The sequence below is a fragment of the Doryrhamphus excisus genome, chromosome 6 (assembly GCF_030265055.1).
Source record: "Doryrhamphus excisus isolate RoL2022-K1 chromosome 6, RoL_Dexc_1.0, whole genome shotgun sequence".
Taxonomy (NCBI): domain Eukaryota; kingdom Metazoa; phylum Chordata; class Actinopteri; order Syngnathiformes; family Syngnathidae; genus Doryrhamphus; species Doryrhamphus excisus.
In genome coordinates this window covers 22,327,753-22,344,660 of record NC_080471.1, presented here as the reverse complement: position 1 = coordinate 22,344,660, position 16,908 = coordinate 22,327,753, and the positions used below count along the sequence as shown (strand labels likewise).

Sequence of the window (16,908 nt, the reverse complement as noted above, 5' to 3'; positions counted from 1 at the left end):
TCCATATAAGCTTAACTGCCGCGCTTAAAACACTCAGAATAAAAGATGGCGCGATCCACCTCTTTTAGCACATTCCTGAGTGAGATGATGGCATTGCACAGTCGTGCTGTGCGTCTCCTTGCACACTGAAGACTTATTTCTCATTCAAAGGACTATCTTTAAAAGGACTCAAATGTGAGGGGGGGAAATTAGTTATCATCCCTTGACTCCAGCTTTCTCGGCTCTGCTAATCCGAGTCTGTCAGCGGCTGATAGAAAATGGTCACAGCAAGACGTCCCCTTCATTGCACAGTGCCTTTGTTTGATGCTAATTACAGGTGGGGGGCACTTTTTGCAGTTATGTTGTTAGAATAGAGAGAACAGAGGAGTGGGGAACAGAACCACTAGGGGGCAGACATTTCACACGCTTACAATGGCAGACTACATACACACTTAATGACAAACAGTGGGTACTGTTTAGCAGAAAAGGTAGCCACAATGTGGCATAAGACAGCCTTAAAAGCTGCTGGAGCCTATCCCAGCTGACTTTGGATGGAAGGCAGGGTACACCCCGGACTGGTTGCCAGCCAATCACAGGGCACATATAGATAATCAACCATTCGCACCCACATTCATACCTATGGGGAATTTAGAGTCTCAATTTAACCTAACATGTTTTTGGAATGCGCGGCACGGTGGTATAGTGGATAGCGCGCAGACCTCACAGCTAGGAGACCAGGGTTCAATTCCACTCTCAGCCATCTCTGTGTGGAGTTTGCATGTTCTCCCCTTGCATGCGTGCATTTTACACTCATATTTGTGTATGTTTGTATATTTACTAGGTTTACATGTACCATTTGAGTGTTAAGTTGCTGTGTGATGAATTTTTCTCCGGGTACTCTGGTTTCCTCCCACATTCCAAAAACATGCTAGGTTAATTGGCGACTCCAAATTGTCCATAGGTATGAATGTGAGTGTGAATGGTTGTTTGTCTATATGTGCCCTGTGATTGGCTGGCTACCAGTCCAAGGTGTACCCTGCCTCTCGCCCGAAGACAGCTGGGATAGGCTCCAGCACCCCCACGACCCTTGTGAGGATAAGCAGCAAAAAATGTATTAATGAATATTGTTCGACATGGTAGAGTGAAAAAAGTTGTCCTCTCATTCCGTGTGGAAGTGGTTTTTGACTTCTTTGTCCGTCTGCAGTGATTCCATAGCATACATGTTATTTCCTAGTATTCCTAGCAGTATTTTGCCCTGTGATTGGCTGGTCACCAGTCCAGGGTGTACTGCGCCTCTCGCCCGAAGACAGCTGGGATAGGCTCCAGCACCCCCGCGACCCTCGTGAGGAAAAAGCGGTAGAAAATGAATGAATGAAATGTGGGAGGAAACCCAGAATGGGGGAGAACATGCAACGTCCACACAGAGATGCCCAAACAAAGATTCAATTCCAGATCTTGACTGACTAAATCTAACCACTAAGCCAAGGTTGACTCTAATATCAGTGTAGTTGTGCAATAATCAAGCACAGTACAATAATGCCTATGTAACCTCAGGCAAACATTCTGCATAACATTACCGTGGGCTGGACTGTCTTATTCATTTTAGGGTCCTTAATGATTTATTTAAAAGGTTATTTTTCCAGGATCTCATTGAGATTACTTGTAATGTACATTTTAAAAAACAAAAAATTTTGTGAGCTGATGTGTACTGCTGCCGGAAAGCCAAAATAATATCTGAACATTTCGACTGGGGTGACTCCCAGTCGACATTTTCATATTTATTTTGTCTTATGCGCCAAAGTGACTAGTTTATTTTACACTGATTTTACCAGAATAGTGTGTGATTTTTTTTTTTTTTGGTTAGTGAATCCCCGCGAGTAGTTTCACCAACTTTCGCCGGTCCAAGGTCCAACATGTTTAGCTCAGGAGAAGGTTAGTGTTTGTGATGACGTTCTGCCACAATCGAGAATATTCCGCATTTACCAGTAAATTCATTGTTTATTGGCCAATTCTTCAATTCCATCCGTGATTCCGTTAATGCGGAAATCATAGGACCATAAATTGTTTTGAGCCAATTATCTGTTACCCAGTGTGGTTGTGACTATTTACAGTCAACAATGTGTGGATGCATTTTTATTTCAACACAGCCAACTCCCCCCCGTCAAAAAAAAAAAAAAAAAAGGAGTGTTGACAAAAATCAGGACACTTTGTGGTGAGATTCTTCTAGTTATGATGCAAAGCATGCACCCTGGCTGTGTTTACCGTGCTATTATTTTTCTGAGAAATACCCTACACCACGGTTCTTAAACAGCGAGGCCACAAATTGGCAGCTACATTTCTGTCCCTCTACCCCTGGGCAGTTGTGGTTGCAGAAAAAAGATTACCACCACCAGCACTTTATAAGTCCAATCCATTATTATTACTATTATTATGAACTAAGAAATTATGTATTTGTATACTATATACTGCATGTCCTATACCTCATCTTTCATTCTATGTCAGATGGCTTTGACTCCTGCCACTCTTTGACCCTGAACAGGCTAAGTGTATAGAAAAATGACTTGACGGATGGATGCTGTTTCGGTGTTATGAGTTGTTATTGCATCGTAGACCATCACAGCTCACAAACCTCTACAGTGTCACGAACGACTCTAGCGGGCTCTAAGTGCTCTGGCGTACAACACTACGACGCCCTGTCATGTATTATTTGACTGTTCTAATTATCATGCCCTAAGAAAGAGTCAATGGTGATGCTTGGTGTGTGTCTGTGTGTGTTTGTGTAATACTGTACCATGCTACAATACAGTATATTTTAACCTCCAGCATATACTTAAATGTGTAGGAAAGTGGGTTGTCATGCTTCATAGGACCTATATTTGCCTGTGCTGTAATAACTTGTTCGCTCCATTGCTTGCTACCATCGGAAAACCCCATAACACTCAGTCAAAGCGTACTGTAGTCAGCCAGATGAGTGGGGGATATGAGTCGGTGGGGGCTGGGGGCGATGGGCTAGAATTAATGGGAAACTGCCATCGGAAGGAGAGTAGAAGGACAAATAGAGAGAGGTTAAAGAATAAAAATGGAGTGCAGAGGTGTGTCTGTGCGCGAGAAGCCGGAAATAGGAGAGCACACGGGTAATATTTCGCTTGAAAGGTGATCATTGTGTCATATTTTGGTATCGACTGTGACGCCAGTTCAATTATTATCAAACAATAATAGTCGTGGTATCATTTACATAACGTGCTGTTGTCGGAATGGTGATGTGCTGTGTATAAGACTGAAAGAATATTATTTTACAACAATATCGGTAATAGACATCACGGTCATTATCATATGTTTTGCATGTTATTATGTTAGGGAGTTATTATTTAGTTTTCCATAGGTCACGCCTAAATTCCTTTCATGAAGAAGCAGCGTTGTCGAGGATGAAGGGGAGAGATTTCTAACGATCACTGAGGCTTGACTACAGGCTCGTCTTACCATGTGTGATGGGTACAGTCACCATAGCAACAATTCTTTTGGGCTTAAAGGTTAGTGGTGGAAGATACCCTAACAGTGAATGTCAAGCTCAGATGTGACCGATACAAGAAAGAACAGTACAGGAAAAAAGTGACATTGGATGGCGATAGCTCGTAAAACAAAACATTAGGGTTCTATTGAGGGTCTTTGTGCATATGCAGGGACAAGATTCCCAGACTTATGAGCTGGTATGCAAATGCCAAAAAAAGTGGCTTGGAACTTCTTCCACCGCAGAGAGAGGCTGGTCATCTAGTGAATTGAATTATTGCTATTATTACATTTGGGTGAGTATTGGACTGATGGTCCCATTTTGAGTCTCGAAAACTGACCATATTCACGTCATATATTTTTATTTTGTGATTTGCATTGAAAGGCATTTATCAGCATGTTCCGATCATGTGCTTGTTCACGGAAACCGGATGATATTGATCGATGCCCGATCGATTGGAGCATTCCTCACCATGATAATTGTTTTAAAGTTGTCAATACACCCAACAGATAACCAAAAAGTAGCATTCATGCACAGTTTGGGGAACATTAGGGTAATGTTCAAGGAACCAAACATGTAACCATTTATCAGCATGTTCCGATCATGTGCTTGTTCACGGAAACCGGATGATATTGATCGATGCCCGATCGATTGGAGCATTCCTCACCATGATAATTGTTTTAAAGTTGCCAATACAACCAAAAGATAACCAAAAAGTAGCATTCATGCACAGTTTGGGGAACATTAGAGTAATGTCCAAGGAACCAAACATGTAACCATTTATCAGCATGTTCCGATCATGTGCTTGTTCACGGAAACCGGATGATATTGATCGATGCCGGATCTATTGGAGCATTCCACACCATGATAATTGTTTTAAAGTTGTCAATACAACCAAAAGATAACCAAAAAGTAGCATTCATGCACGGTTTGGGGAACATTAGGGTAATGTTCAAGGAACCAAACTTGTAACCAACATGTAACAATTAGAGAACTTCCCATTGGAACCGAGGGGCAACCGACAGATAACAAAAACCAACAAACATTCATTATTTGGGGAAAGTTGAGGGAACATTAGGGGACAAAAGAGGGAACAGTTAACATTCAGAGAACTTGCCACTTCAACCAATGGGCAACTAACAGAAAACCAAAAAAAAAACAAACAAACAATGGTCCTACAAAAAGAACCACAAACAAGCTGTATTGTAATACTTTTAGGGGTATCCCAATAAAAAAAAAAAACTATTTCCACCGACACAATCCTCATATTGCAGCCTTGAATATCAGCCAATACTGATATGGAGCCGATATCAGCAATCACCATACATACTTTTATTGTTGAGTAGTATGGAATGTTAGAAAAAGCTTGATCAAGTGATATTGCTCAAACACAGAACAATAATCAGCATCAGTACGAATGAGAAAAACTGACCTCATTTACTTCCTGATGTATCTGCTCTATGTTTTATTGACAATCGGCATAATGCAGCGAGGCTCAAGGTGCTCAATCAAGCTTTTAATCCCCGCATTACTCATCTCCGATAGGGACCGGCTCTTTTCTGTTATAGCCAAAATACAGTTTGGTTCCTACCCCTCATAAACGTGTGATAATATAGTTCCCTGCACACAATGACAACAATTCCTGCGCTTATGATCTGCTTTATTCCCTTCCTAGTAAAGACAGAGGGAAATCCCAGTGCCCATTCCATAATCTAATCATTGTCTATCAACAATCGCTCTGGTCTTGCTGTGGAAAGAGAATGGAACCCCTGAGTCCTTTATCAAAGTTAAACAACAGAACAACAAAGAAGATGCTTTCTGCTGCTCATATCCTCCCCGACCTTTAAAGTAAAAGAAATGTCTCTGGATCGGTCTCAAGGTACAGAACATATGACCTAAAAATCAACTGATTTCGCCCTTAAAAATCAGTAAATTTGGCTCATCTGGTTTGAAAAATCTGTTTTTATTTATATTTCTCAAGTGGCTGCGCCTCCCCTGAAGTCTTCCGATGTTTCCCAGGGGAGGCCCGTCTCACACTTCTAAAACTGCTGGTTTAGACTTTATAGACTCCCTGTGGCTTGTAGACAGACTGCTGACGCATTTTGGTTTGGTTCTCCATACCAACCTCGATAAACTGTGTTCCTTGTTCTCACACTTTGAAGCCTACGGATAGTTTATGGCGAAAACTACAGTTCCCATGACACTTCGATGCAGCCTCAGGAAGTAGTGAAGTCAACACTAATATTAAGTTTTTCTCTTTAAATGCGGCTAGTATCCATTGTGTTATTGAAACGGTTGTGCGCTTAGTTTATCTGCTGCATTATAGCAATGTTAGATTTTAGATTCACTAGTCCTAATGTACTGTGAGTGAGAATAATTTGTTTTAGTTGCCCTTAATATAATTTATTGCTGACAGAACTCATTAGAGAATCTGTGCTTGAAGGATTTTTAGCTTTAACCTTTGCATGAACTATTATTCACCAAATGCCTGCAGTTATTATCCATCATTCTTTCTTGTTTCGTCACTGCAAGCCTAAATTAGCTTAGAAGATTCCCTTGTTTTCTGCTTCTTTCCCAGCAAGGGCGTCTACTCATGGGTCACACAGTAGCGTCAATAGCCACGTTTACATGAGTTTTTCTCCTTCCGAATGGAATCTTTCCGAATGACCTTTCCAAAAGCAATGGTATACATGGAAAGGAATATTCCAATCACGTGTCTACATGCGCCGCTATAATCAACCAGAATAGTCAATGGGGCATGCCCAGTAAAACGTAAACACCAACATCACGTGATACCGACTTCCTCGAGTTTTTCTTTCACTTGTTGGAATAACTCCGTATTCCCAGTTTTTCCTTTGTCCAGTCTTGAAATTTAGTTTGAATCAAAAACAAACTTTCCTTAGCAGTCCAGTGCCGATTGCTCTGCGCACATTTTTTTAAATCGAAGAACGTCTCAAGCTGCGTGTTACGTCATATCTCAGCATTCGCTGAAAGAACGCACCCGGGAACAGGAAAAGATAAAGTTCAATCTTGCTAATATTTTATAATTAAGCTCGGCACATGTTTTATATAGATATGTATTTTCTTTTTTTTAATAAAACTGGACTTGTGAATGGCGTATAGAAGGGTTTAGATTCTGTTCCACAGATGGCGCTAATGCACACGAAAGCTGCTTGCCAACCGCCAATAAACAACAGAAGAAGAAAAACACCACGAAGAAGAACGCAGTCTGACAACTTTCCGATTGAGCGGGTACAAGATACCTCAATCGGATTGGGGAAAGGAATATTCCACCCCTGGGAATCCCATTATATATTCATTTGGATTGGCACTTTTCTTTTGGAATGAGGTGTATACAAAGGTTAGATTCTTTGGAATTGGAATATTTGGGTACATGTAATAATGTTAAAGTTATTAGCTACTATATATAGTAGTTTTGTCAGTGATTTTCCAAAAACACACATGCGCTAATTAACCTATATAGCAGCACATTGTTCAGGCCTACACATATCCATATGACGCAACACAATCTCTAGCAGACGCAAGTCCCTGGCGAACCAAAATACAACTCAAACTATGGCGCAGTATGCAAATAAGTTAACTTTGGGTCGAGTGGCTTAATGATGCAGCTTTCGACAATGCAGCATACAGTATGCGACCTCAGGGAGCTGCGGTGGTAGGTTATCCATGTCACGGGGGAAAGAATATGATGCATGACTGCAAACTGAGCAATGTCCAAATTCATGACAGAATGTAAATAACAAATGTAGTAGCAATAGTATAATCAATCATTTTTAGCGTGTCTACTGGTAATACATAATATAAATACAGAATGCAGATATACAGCATATAACAAAGGAACAAAGGAAGTAAATGATGAAGTTTACTACAAAAACAAATAAATAAGCCCACAAAATAAGTGCCTCTCTATATGACGATTAAAACAGCTTAGAACATCTGCACTTGGTAATCAGTGACCCAATAAAAACTGACCTTGGAAAAGAAATTCAACATCATATTCATTTGCAGTAATCAGTAAATCTATTAAATGGGTTACTTGACTACTGAACACTGAATAATAAGTGTGACCCACAGGCAACGTCAAAGGGCAAACGGAACATGAATTGAATCTGTAAATGACAAATGAATAGAATTGTCTTTGCTGAATGCAAAATATCAGTTTTTCTAAAGTTGAAAAGTTGATACAGCCCCTATTTACAAAACGGGGAGGGGGAACACATTTCCCTGCATTTTGATGCTACTTCTATGAATTTCAATGTGAAAAGCTTCCCAGTAGACTAGCAGGGGGAGGCTGTCTCTTTGTGACGCGAGTAGCTATAAAGCATCAGTCAAAAGCTGTCCCACAGGACTGAACCCACTTGGTCTCGACATGCAGTCACTCTGAGTGCTTTCCACTTGCCACGGAAATTGCCTTATATCACAGCAGGCAAAAACAAAGCAAGAAAACACAGCTTTTATTATTACTATATAAACTCGTAAGAGTTATATTGAATTTAATACTGCTAAAGCTCAATATAATTTGAAATTTTGTATTAGAATGAATCTTGATATGCTTTCATTTGTTGAGTTCACATATCATTGCGGGTTGGTGCATGGTGGGAAAAAAATAAGTAAATATATTTTTAAAGCTGACAAAAGGGTGGAGTTCAATATAAGGCATGAGTCACAGAAACAGACAAGATTTAACCAAAGGAAGAAAAAAAAAGAGCAGTTGGGAATGCCTGAGGAAAATCGGGTAATTATAAGGAATGAGAGCACTCATGCATGCAGAGAATAATGGAGCTTGTCTACTCAAAGCTTCAAAAGTGACCCTTTTCACAATAAAAACCCATCGTTTTACATTCCCTTTTCTTTGCTTTTTCCACCCTTTCGCTGTTTTGTTTCCCACCCATCTCACTCAACTTAAATCCACTCATTTATATCGCCCACTGCTGTCTCATTTTGCATTTATACTACATGCTCATTCTGCAAATACCATAATATTCTGCTGACTTTCACTTTTGTCTTTCATTTATGTTTTTCTCTACAAGCGCGACTCCATCCCTGGTCTACTGTCTCATCCTGATTCCCTGTCTTTCCACTCGTTGAATACAGAGGGTTTTATCTTTTTCCTCAATAGCTTTGTCACTTTCCTTAATCCCTCATCTCCATCAGCTTTCTTTTTTGGCTCCACCCTATTTCACACATTTTACTTTTTTTTTCCACCATGTCTCACATTTCCAAGCCTCCTTTCACTCTCCAGGGCACCGTCTTTATGATCCTGGTGGATACACACACACAGCATATACATGAATGTGGAAAAACCTTCTTATGCAGGTATGAATTATATCAGACATTTACAATTGCTGCGGTCTGTCAACAACGGCTTCAACTAAATCGTTTTGTGGATGAATGCACACTTACGGAATTGGCATGGAGCAGAAAATAACCCGGGCCCATTACAGTGGAGGATGACTGACACCTAATGTATCACTTAAGGGGGTCTGTTTATTGCTAAAGGCTGCGCATTGTTTCGGTCCATTGCGCCTAAAGAAGATCCATGTGGGGCTTATGCTGCCTTTGTGTGAGAATTTACACTGGATTAGTTCATTTTAAAATGATACATTATGGAGCATCTATATATTTCACAACACAACACCGTCGTTCATTGCGGTTAATTGGTTCCGAAATCCTAACGATTTGTGAATTTGTGGATTCAATGTTAATAAACTGAGTATTCAAACCTGTTTATGACCTTTTAAACATGTTTTCACCGTTATTAGAGCCCTGTAGACATGAAATAACACCCCTATAGTCACCTTTATACTCCTGAATTCACACCTGGAGTGTGAATGTAGCCTGAGACCACATGTCGGGGCCATGTTTTAAAAAAAATTCTGTGACACAAATTCTGTTTTTGTGTGAATATGCATTATATTGTGTTAACATTACACACAAACACAAGTTGCATTTTTTCGGTAATGTGAAGAACTACATAAAAAGTTGAATTGGACATCATAGCCTTCAATGTGAATGTGTCCACCTCATGAATAGTACTAGCACAACAAACGGACAAGCGTTTAATTCTGACTAAAATAATGACAAGTGAATGCATCCTATGACAACAACTCAGCAGCAGGTAATAGTAGTAGTAAAAGTATTGTGCTTTTGCAGTAAGAAAGCCAGTCCATCAACTTTAGTTTGTGAGTGTCAGCACTAGGAAAAAGTTTCCATCCCTGCGTAGTGGTTTTGACATGTGTGACCTCCTGTGGGTGTTGCCGTCTGGTGCAACTTGGCTCGGTGAAAATTCTACTATCACATTTTACTCCCACACTTCAGTGTAGAGCCATTATGTTCCCTTACACCATTTCACACTCCCTCCCACACCTTTTTCCCCACTACATTCAGAGTGCAGCAGATGAAGGGCATTACCAGAACATTACAGCAACACACAGCTCTGCGCTCCAAAATCTACACATTAATTAACATTTTAATCCGATGCATCTATATTATTTGGATTTGTACTTTGGCAGCAATCAGAGGCGGAGTGAATCTAAGAAGCTATTAGCAAGCCACAGCGACCCGAGATTGAATAAAGGCTGAGGGGCAATGAATTACTTTGACATCCGTTGTTCTTTCCATACATCAGCGTGACACCATATCAGTATGTGTCTAGTTTACGGGCAACAGTAATGGAGAGGCAGGAGCTACTGCTTGATGTCAGCAGACTGTCAGTGTATGGACAGCATGGTTTCAATTATGATTGTTGAAGTCACAGTGTTTATGCAAAAGAAGTGATAGATATAATAGTGGTGCATTTACTTTGTAGTTCTTACACTGTCAGTGGTAATGCAACAAATAGAAGGCTGTGCATTGCTTTCTGTGGTAGGCAAACATTCATTTCGGGTGAAATGAGGACTCTGACCTCCTAGCATGAGTGCTGAGACACATCATGAGGTGATGACTGGTAATGATGTTGCTGACATAGTCGTGGTGACAAGAGCTTATGGCATTTCAGACACAATAATGTAAGACAATATATCAAATAAATTTGCAACTTGGAAATAAAAATGTGAAAAAGCAACTTGAACTACAACAGATTGTTTTCCCTCCTGCAAATTCATTTGTAGATATTAATGTTAGAGATTACAGTAGGACACTAAACTACACATGTTCCGATAGTACATGCCACATTTTTTCATAGGTTGGCTGTTCCTGCGACTTATACTCCAGAGCGACTTATATATGAAAAAACTGTTTATGTTACATAAACACTGGACACATTTTCTGTTCATGTTTATTTTTTGTGTAGCTGAATGACGTTTATGTTAGCATATCTTACATCTATTCAGCCTATTCTCTATTTTTTTATTGTTAGAACTTGCCTAACAAGAGGATGTAATGTCTGTTTTGGTCAAGTAGTTTGGAAAATAAATTACCCACAAAAAAATGCGACTCCAAAATACTCCAGCGCGACTTATGTATGTTTTTTTCTACCCAATTATGCATTTTTGACCTTGTGTGACTTATACTCCGGAGCAACTTATAGTCCTGAAAATACGATATATTCAGATCATATAGCAGGGGTGCAGCCAAAAATTCTGAGTCCCATGAAAAAAAAAATCTAAATTTTTAATAATTACATATTTCAGGTGCCTTTGGAATTATCCTAAAGTTCAGTTTAGAAATTTGTGTAATTTTTGTATAATTTTTTTGCGATGAATTCAATGCTCTCAAAACTGATTAAGAAAGAAAAAAAATCATGGTTTATGCAAGATTATGTGGCTTAAAGACTCGCAATTAAGGATCGACCGATATATCGGGCCGATATTTGCATTCTTTACTTGAATCGGTATCGGCCGATACGGGCGTGGGATGGCCGATATTGTGTGTGGAGGCGGGCGTGGGGGGGGGGGGGGGGTGCAGTCATCACATCGATACTAGATAAAACTTAAACTACGACAGAAATGTTTTGCACATAGTTGAATATTTACTCCTTTTAAAATTGATAATGATGTTTAAATGTGTGTTTAAGAAAGCTGAATCATACTATGTTCAGTGTTTACATTTCAATAAATATTTGTTTAAACTTGAGACCTGTAATATTTATTATCACTGTAATTTTTTCATATAAACTGAGGAAGCAAAAGCACAAATATCGGCCCAATCAAAATCGGCCATCGGCTAAGGGTGATGGAAAAAAATCGGTATCGGCCGGGAAAAAAAAACACATCGGTCAATCTCTACTCGCAATAACTAATAATTTCAGTTTTTTGTAAACAAAGGCATCTCTTAAATCTGACTAAGCAACACTTGATGGCATAATTCAATGTTCAACGCATAATAATCAAAATAACATTCATTGTTTTTCCATAAAAAAGAAAACCAATGTCGAAATCTTACAACCATTGTGAAAAAGTGAAAACATGTCCGACATTTTCTTCATGAAAAAGAATGTAGAGTCGTATTTAAGGAGTTAGTTAACATTTATATCCGCTTGTGTCAACAAAAGAATACGACAAAGAGAGTGTTCAGTCTGGATTACATTTCTGCGTGGTCACTATGCTGTCCTCACAAGCACAGGTTGATATGCAATTCTTGTTGAGGAGGAGTGAGACATCATAATGGAGCTTAAAACCTCTAGAGACCGTGTCAATGTCAAACCTTTGGACCTCTTATCCTGTGCTGATATCACTCAGACATCACTCATTCTGCTTCTGCTGCTTCTCTCTCACTTCTCAGTGTCGAGTCATCACAACATCTGACACATTTTCTATACATATTATTTGTGTAATTAGACACACTGATGTGAGCGTTTTATATCCTTTTCTTTTCAAATGACCTCACATTATGTGAGAATTGATCTTGCCTGAGTGGGTCCTGTATGCTGAGAAGGCAGGGATTCGGCCTTGATGCCACAGCCTTTGAGCAGATGGAAAGTGCAAAAAGAATTTTTGAAAAACTAGTTTTGATGTTATTTCAGCTCCTCTGCCTTTAGGGTTTGATTAGAGACGCATGCTGCTTTTGGTGTCTGAAGTTTTATCGCTAAATTCCTGCTTTTTTCCTGCTTTTGTCTCGTCGCTTACCTCCACTTTCCTGCATTGCTGTTTATCGCAACATGTGATGCCCTTCATTCATTTATTTTCTACTGCTTTTCGTCACGAGGGTCGCGGGGGAGTGCTGGAGCCTATCCCAGCTGTCTTCGGGAGACAGGCGGGGTACACCCTGGACAAGTAATACATGTTCCAACAAGCTGAGCAAGGTTTTTTCTTTGAGTGGACTCCTCAGTTCCAAAATTTGGATATATCTATGTAAATATAAAAATATAAATATATTAAAAAATATATAAAAATAAATATAAATATAAAAATTAATAAATATAAAATAAATATAGTTAATAAATAAATATAAAAATAAATATAGTTAATAAATAAATATGTTCCTGTAAATTATTTAGCACTGTCTCTGTTCTGTAAAGTCTGATGTGTCAACACCAACAATTTTGAAGTAGTATCTGGCAGTGTAGTAGTTGTTTATATATTTTCACTAGACTATATGTGTCATGTGATTGACTGGAGACCAGTTCAGGAAGTTGTCTGCCTCTTGTCCGAAGACAAGACGGGCCATGCTCCAACTCCCCACAACCCTGAACAGTCGCTTTATATGCAACTGCCAGGCAGTATATGTGGTCTGCTGTTCATCCACAATAAACTGGGATAGGCTCCGGCTTCTCTGCAACCTTCTGAACAGGTAGACACTGGATGGAATATTACAGGCATATAAAAAAAAGGCATGTTTCAGTGTGCCGTATTTAATTGTCACCTCTGGGGCGGGATAATCCTGCAGCAATCAAATGAGGGGCAAAGGGCTGAACTCTAAGCATAATTTTCAAATATTTACACCAAATATGGAGACACTAAAGCATGTTTTTATATGAAAGGTGGGGGAGGAGCTCTGGAGCCAGGCCGAGGCAGTGGAGTGAAAGTGGCGTGCTCAGGTGGCTTAAAGCGGATATTGTATGCCTTATCAGTCACCTGCAGGTCTGTGCTCATTATAGAGACACGAAGAGTGTGTGTGTATGTGCACGCATGTACGTGTGTGTGTGTGTGTGTGTGTATGTACATACAACAACTAAAACTGCAGTCATTCACATATGGGGTTAATTATAACATTAAAATATTTATTTGCAAGGTGCAGACTTTATACACTGAAATAATAACCATATTTAAAAAATATCTTAAAATACGACCATGATTTCTTTATTTTTTTCGTCCCCCCCTCCTCTTTATATAAAAGATGTTGAGGATTTACGGATTTTTATAAAAAAAAATTCTATTTGTACTATTGTACTATTTGTACATGTGTTCAGGAGTTGTGTTCGTGTGAATTAAATTATGTATAGAAAATGTTTTTCATATCATGTGAAACTTTGTACACCTGTTAACTGAATGTTATTGCCCTTTATGGGATTTAATATGTCTGATGAAGGTCAAACGGACCGAAACGTTACCTGAATAAATGAATGAATGAGCGCGACACAGTGTGCGGGAACCTCTTTTTGAGCAAAAAAAATCTGACAATTGTCTAAAATTCTTATAACTAGACTTTTTTTCGCCACATATATAAAAAAAAAAATCAAATTTTATCTCCGCCTGAAAATGCAACTACAGCTGACTGGTGCATTATATTCATATGAAAAGTTGGTATGTTCCAATGCCAGCACTGCACGTTTAGGGGGCCGGGATAAAGGTAGGCTTCTTCCCTTTTGTTATTCTTTAAAGGCTTTTTCTCCCAACATCAGAGCTCAGTGGGGAACAGACACAGTGTCACTATGGGATGGAGCAGGGTTAGACAGCTTGCAGGAAGCATCAAACTTGCCCTGGAAAGGTACCTAATGTGTTGACAGATCTTGAGCCAGATTGACAAGAGGCTGCCAGTTGTACCTGACAGAGAATACCACTGGATACTACAGGGTTTCCCATTCAAACATGATGGTTAAAAAAGAAAGTTAGGTCTCAAATTATGAGAAACATTTTTTTTAACAAGACATACTGTAGAATTCTCTTCAAAAGGAGCAACACAATCACAGATGCTTACGTCAAGTTTTCCATGAAGTCAACCTGACACACAATGCAGAATACTGAAGTCCTGTCTCTGAAACAACAGAAGATGTCTTGTTGGCTGCCTTGTCTTGCTTTAAACAGAATAACAAACTAATGCTATTCTAAGCCTCCACTTTTTATTCAATTGTCTGCAATGTCAAGTAATACACGTTCCAACAAGCTCAGCAAGGTTTTTTCTTTGCGTGGACTCCTCAGTTCCAAAATTTGGATATGTAAAAATAAAAATAAAAATAAAAATAAAAATAAAAATAAAAATAAAAATAAAAATAAAAATAAAAATAAAAATAAAAATAAAAATAAAAATAAAAATAAAAATAAAAATAAAAATAAAATAGTTAATAAATAAATAAAGCTAATAAATAAATACAGCATAAATATAGTTCAAATATATAAATAAAATACATTTATGGCTTACATAAAGAGTTGTTCTTACCTGCAGTACTTAGGCACAGCTCCTCGTCGCTGTTATCCTGGCAGTTGTCCTGACCGTTACACAAGAAGCTTCGGTCTACACAGCGGCCATTTCGACACTTGAAGCGCATCTCAGAGCACACTAAGGGGTTGCCTGCTGCAAATAGGAGCACAGATCGAGGGACATTTAATACAATCTTATCTGAGAGCAGATCTGAAGTGAGGAATTAATTTTGAGTGAACTGCATTTGCATAAGCCGCATCAAAGCAATACTGACCAGTCGTCATCAATATTTCAGGTTGATCTCATTTTTCTATAATACATTAAATACATCGCACATGATGTAAAAAATGGAAAATATAGCATATTTGCCTGTCACATCATCAAAATGAAAAAAATCCCGTCATTACCACAATGAATTATCTCATCCTTTTTACCATGTGGTAAGGCTGCTGCAACAAGTCTCTGAAGACTCCCCTCCTGGTCGCTCATTAGAACTTGGAGAAGAGGTCATATTCCGTATGAGTTTGATTCCCAGTAAAATTTAGAATGTGATGAAAATTTCATTTTGTCACCATCACCGCTGTCTCAGAGTGCCATTAAGAGATTAAGGAACATTTATTGTCCATTATATTTCATGAAATAGAAAACCTGCCTTTGGCGTCTGGCTGCACAATGTCATCACATAAAAATATGTAAAGTGAAAATTACATACTAAAAACATAAAAGGGCAACATTTATAGGGCATCATTAAAAAGTTCTTTTTTTGTTGCAGGGACCATTAGTCTTCTGCCAGAGGGCAGTATTTTATTTTAAACGATGATTGCAGGGGCTGGGTCAGATCACTGTAAACCTCAATTGTCTCTTTTTCATAGTCATGCTGAATACGTCTTGGGGTTTCTGTTCTTATTTATTAAAATATACTTTTCATAAAAGTATATTTTTAAAGGTTTGTGAAAGATCAACTGGTAATATAGCATAATATGAAAATGATCGGGCGGCACGGCGGTCGAGTGGTTAGCGCGCAGACCTCACAGCTAGGAGACATGGGTTCAATTCCACCCTCGGGCCATCTCTGTGTGGATTTTGAATGTTCTCCCCGTGCATGTGTGCATTTTACACTCACATTGGTGTATGTTTGTATATTTACTAGGTTTACATGTACCATTTGAGTGTTAAGTTGCTGTGTGATGAATTTTTCTCCGGGTAGGGTGAAGGTTCTCTATTTCTTTCTATATTGCTGTATTGTACTTACGGAATGGTTCCTTTCAAAAAGCAGAAATTGAGGCAGCCATTAGGCTCCTTTCCGATTGAACAATTTTCCAGATCCGGTTACCTACGATACCTAAAACTTGGTGCTACAATTGATAGCCCAACACTGATGGTTGTACTATACTATCTCCTATCCATTCCTAGTGTCAGTCCGTCCTCTGTACTACGACTTAATCCCTTGAGGCACATGCCCAGAACATATTGAGTCTTCGATTTGTTGAAGACGTCACCCAGCCAGGCGTATTTCCTTTATTTACCTCAAACTTGTGTTGCGTTTTTGCTTTTTCTCTTTAAAGTGTGACAAGTGTGGTCCTGGAACACCTCAAATGTGCCTTGAGGTAAGTTTTGTTGCGAATTAGTGTATACTAATTGAATTGACTAATTTGTAAATAGAAAAATAGGTAGTACATTTTCAGAGGTATTTCACAGAGGACATTAAACTTTAATGAAATTAATAGCAGTGTGTAAGTAAATAACTGAATGATCTGGGGACTTTGATAAGAGAGCTAAAACTCAGCAGAAAACCAAATAAAACATCATTAAGTCAGGCTAACAAGCTAACAACTCCCCAATAGCTGTTCTATATCTGTGTGTATCGCTCACTTATGGGAACT

The 16,908-nt window shown here is 38.9% G+C and overlaps 1 protein-coding gene across 1 annotated transcript in view; it reads right to left on the bottom strand.

Annotated features, from left to right (window-relative positions):
• ldlrad3 (low density lipoprotein receptor class A domain containing 3) overlaps positions 1-16,908 on the bottom strand; it is a 60,743-nt gene that overhangs the window by 17,524 nt on the left and 26,311 nt on the right. The window contains exon 4 of the mRNA XM_058076016.1: positions 15,044-15,178. Within this exon, the coding sequence (XP_057931999.1) occupies positions 15,044-15,178 (135 nt within the window). The remainder of the gene's footprint in view (positions 1-15,043; positions 15,179-16,908) is intronic.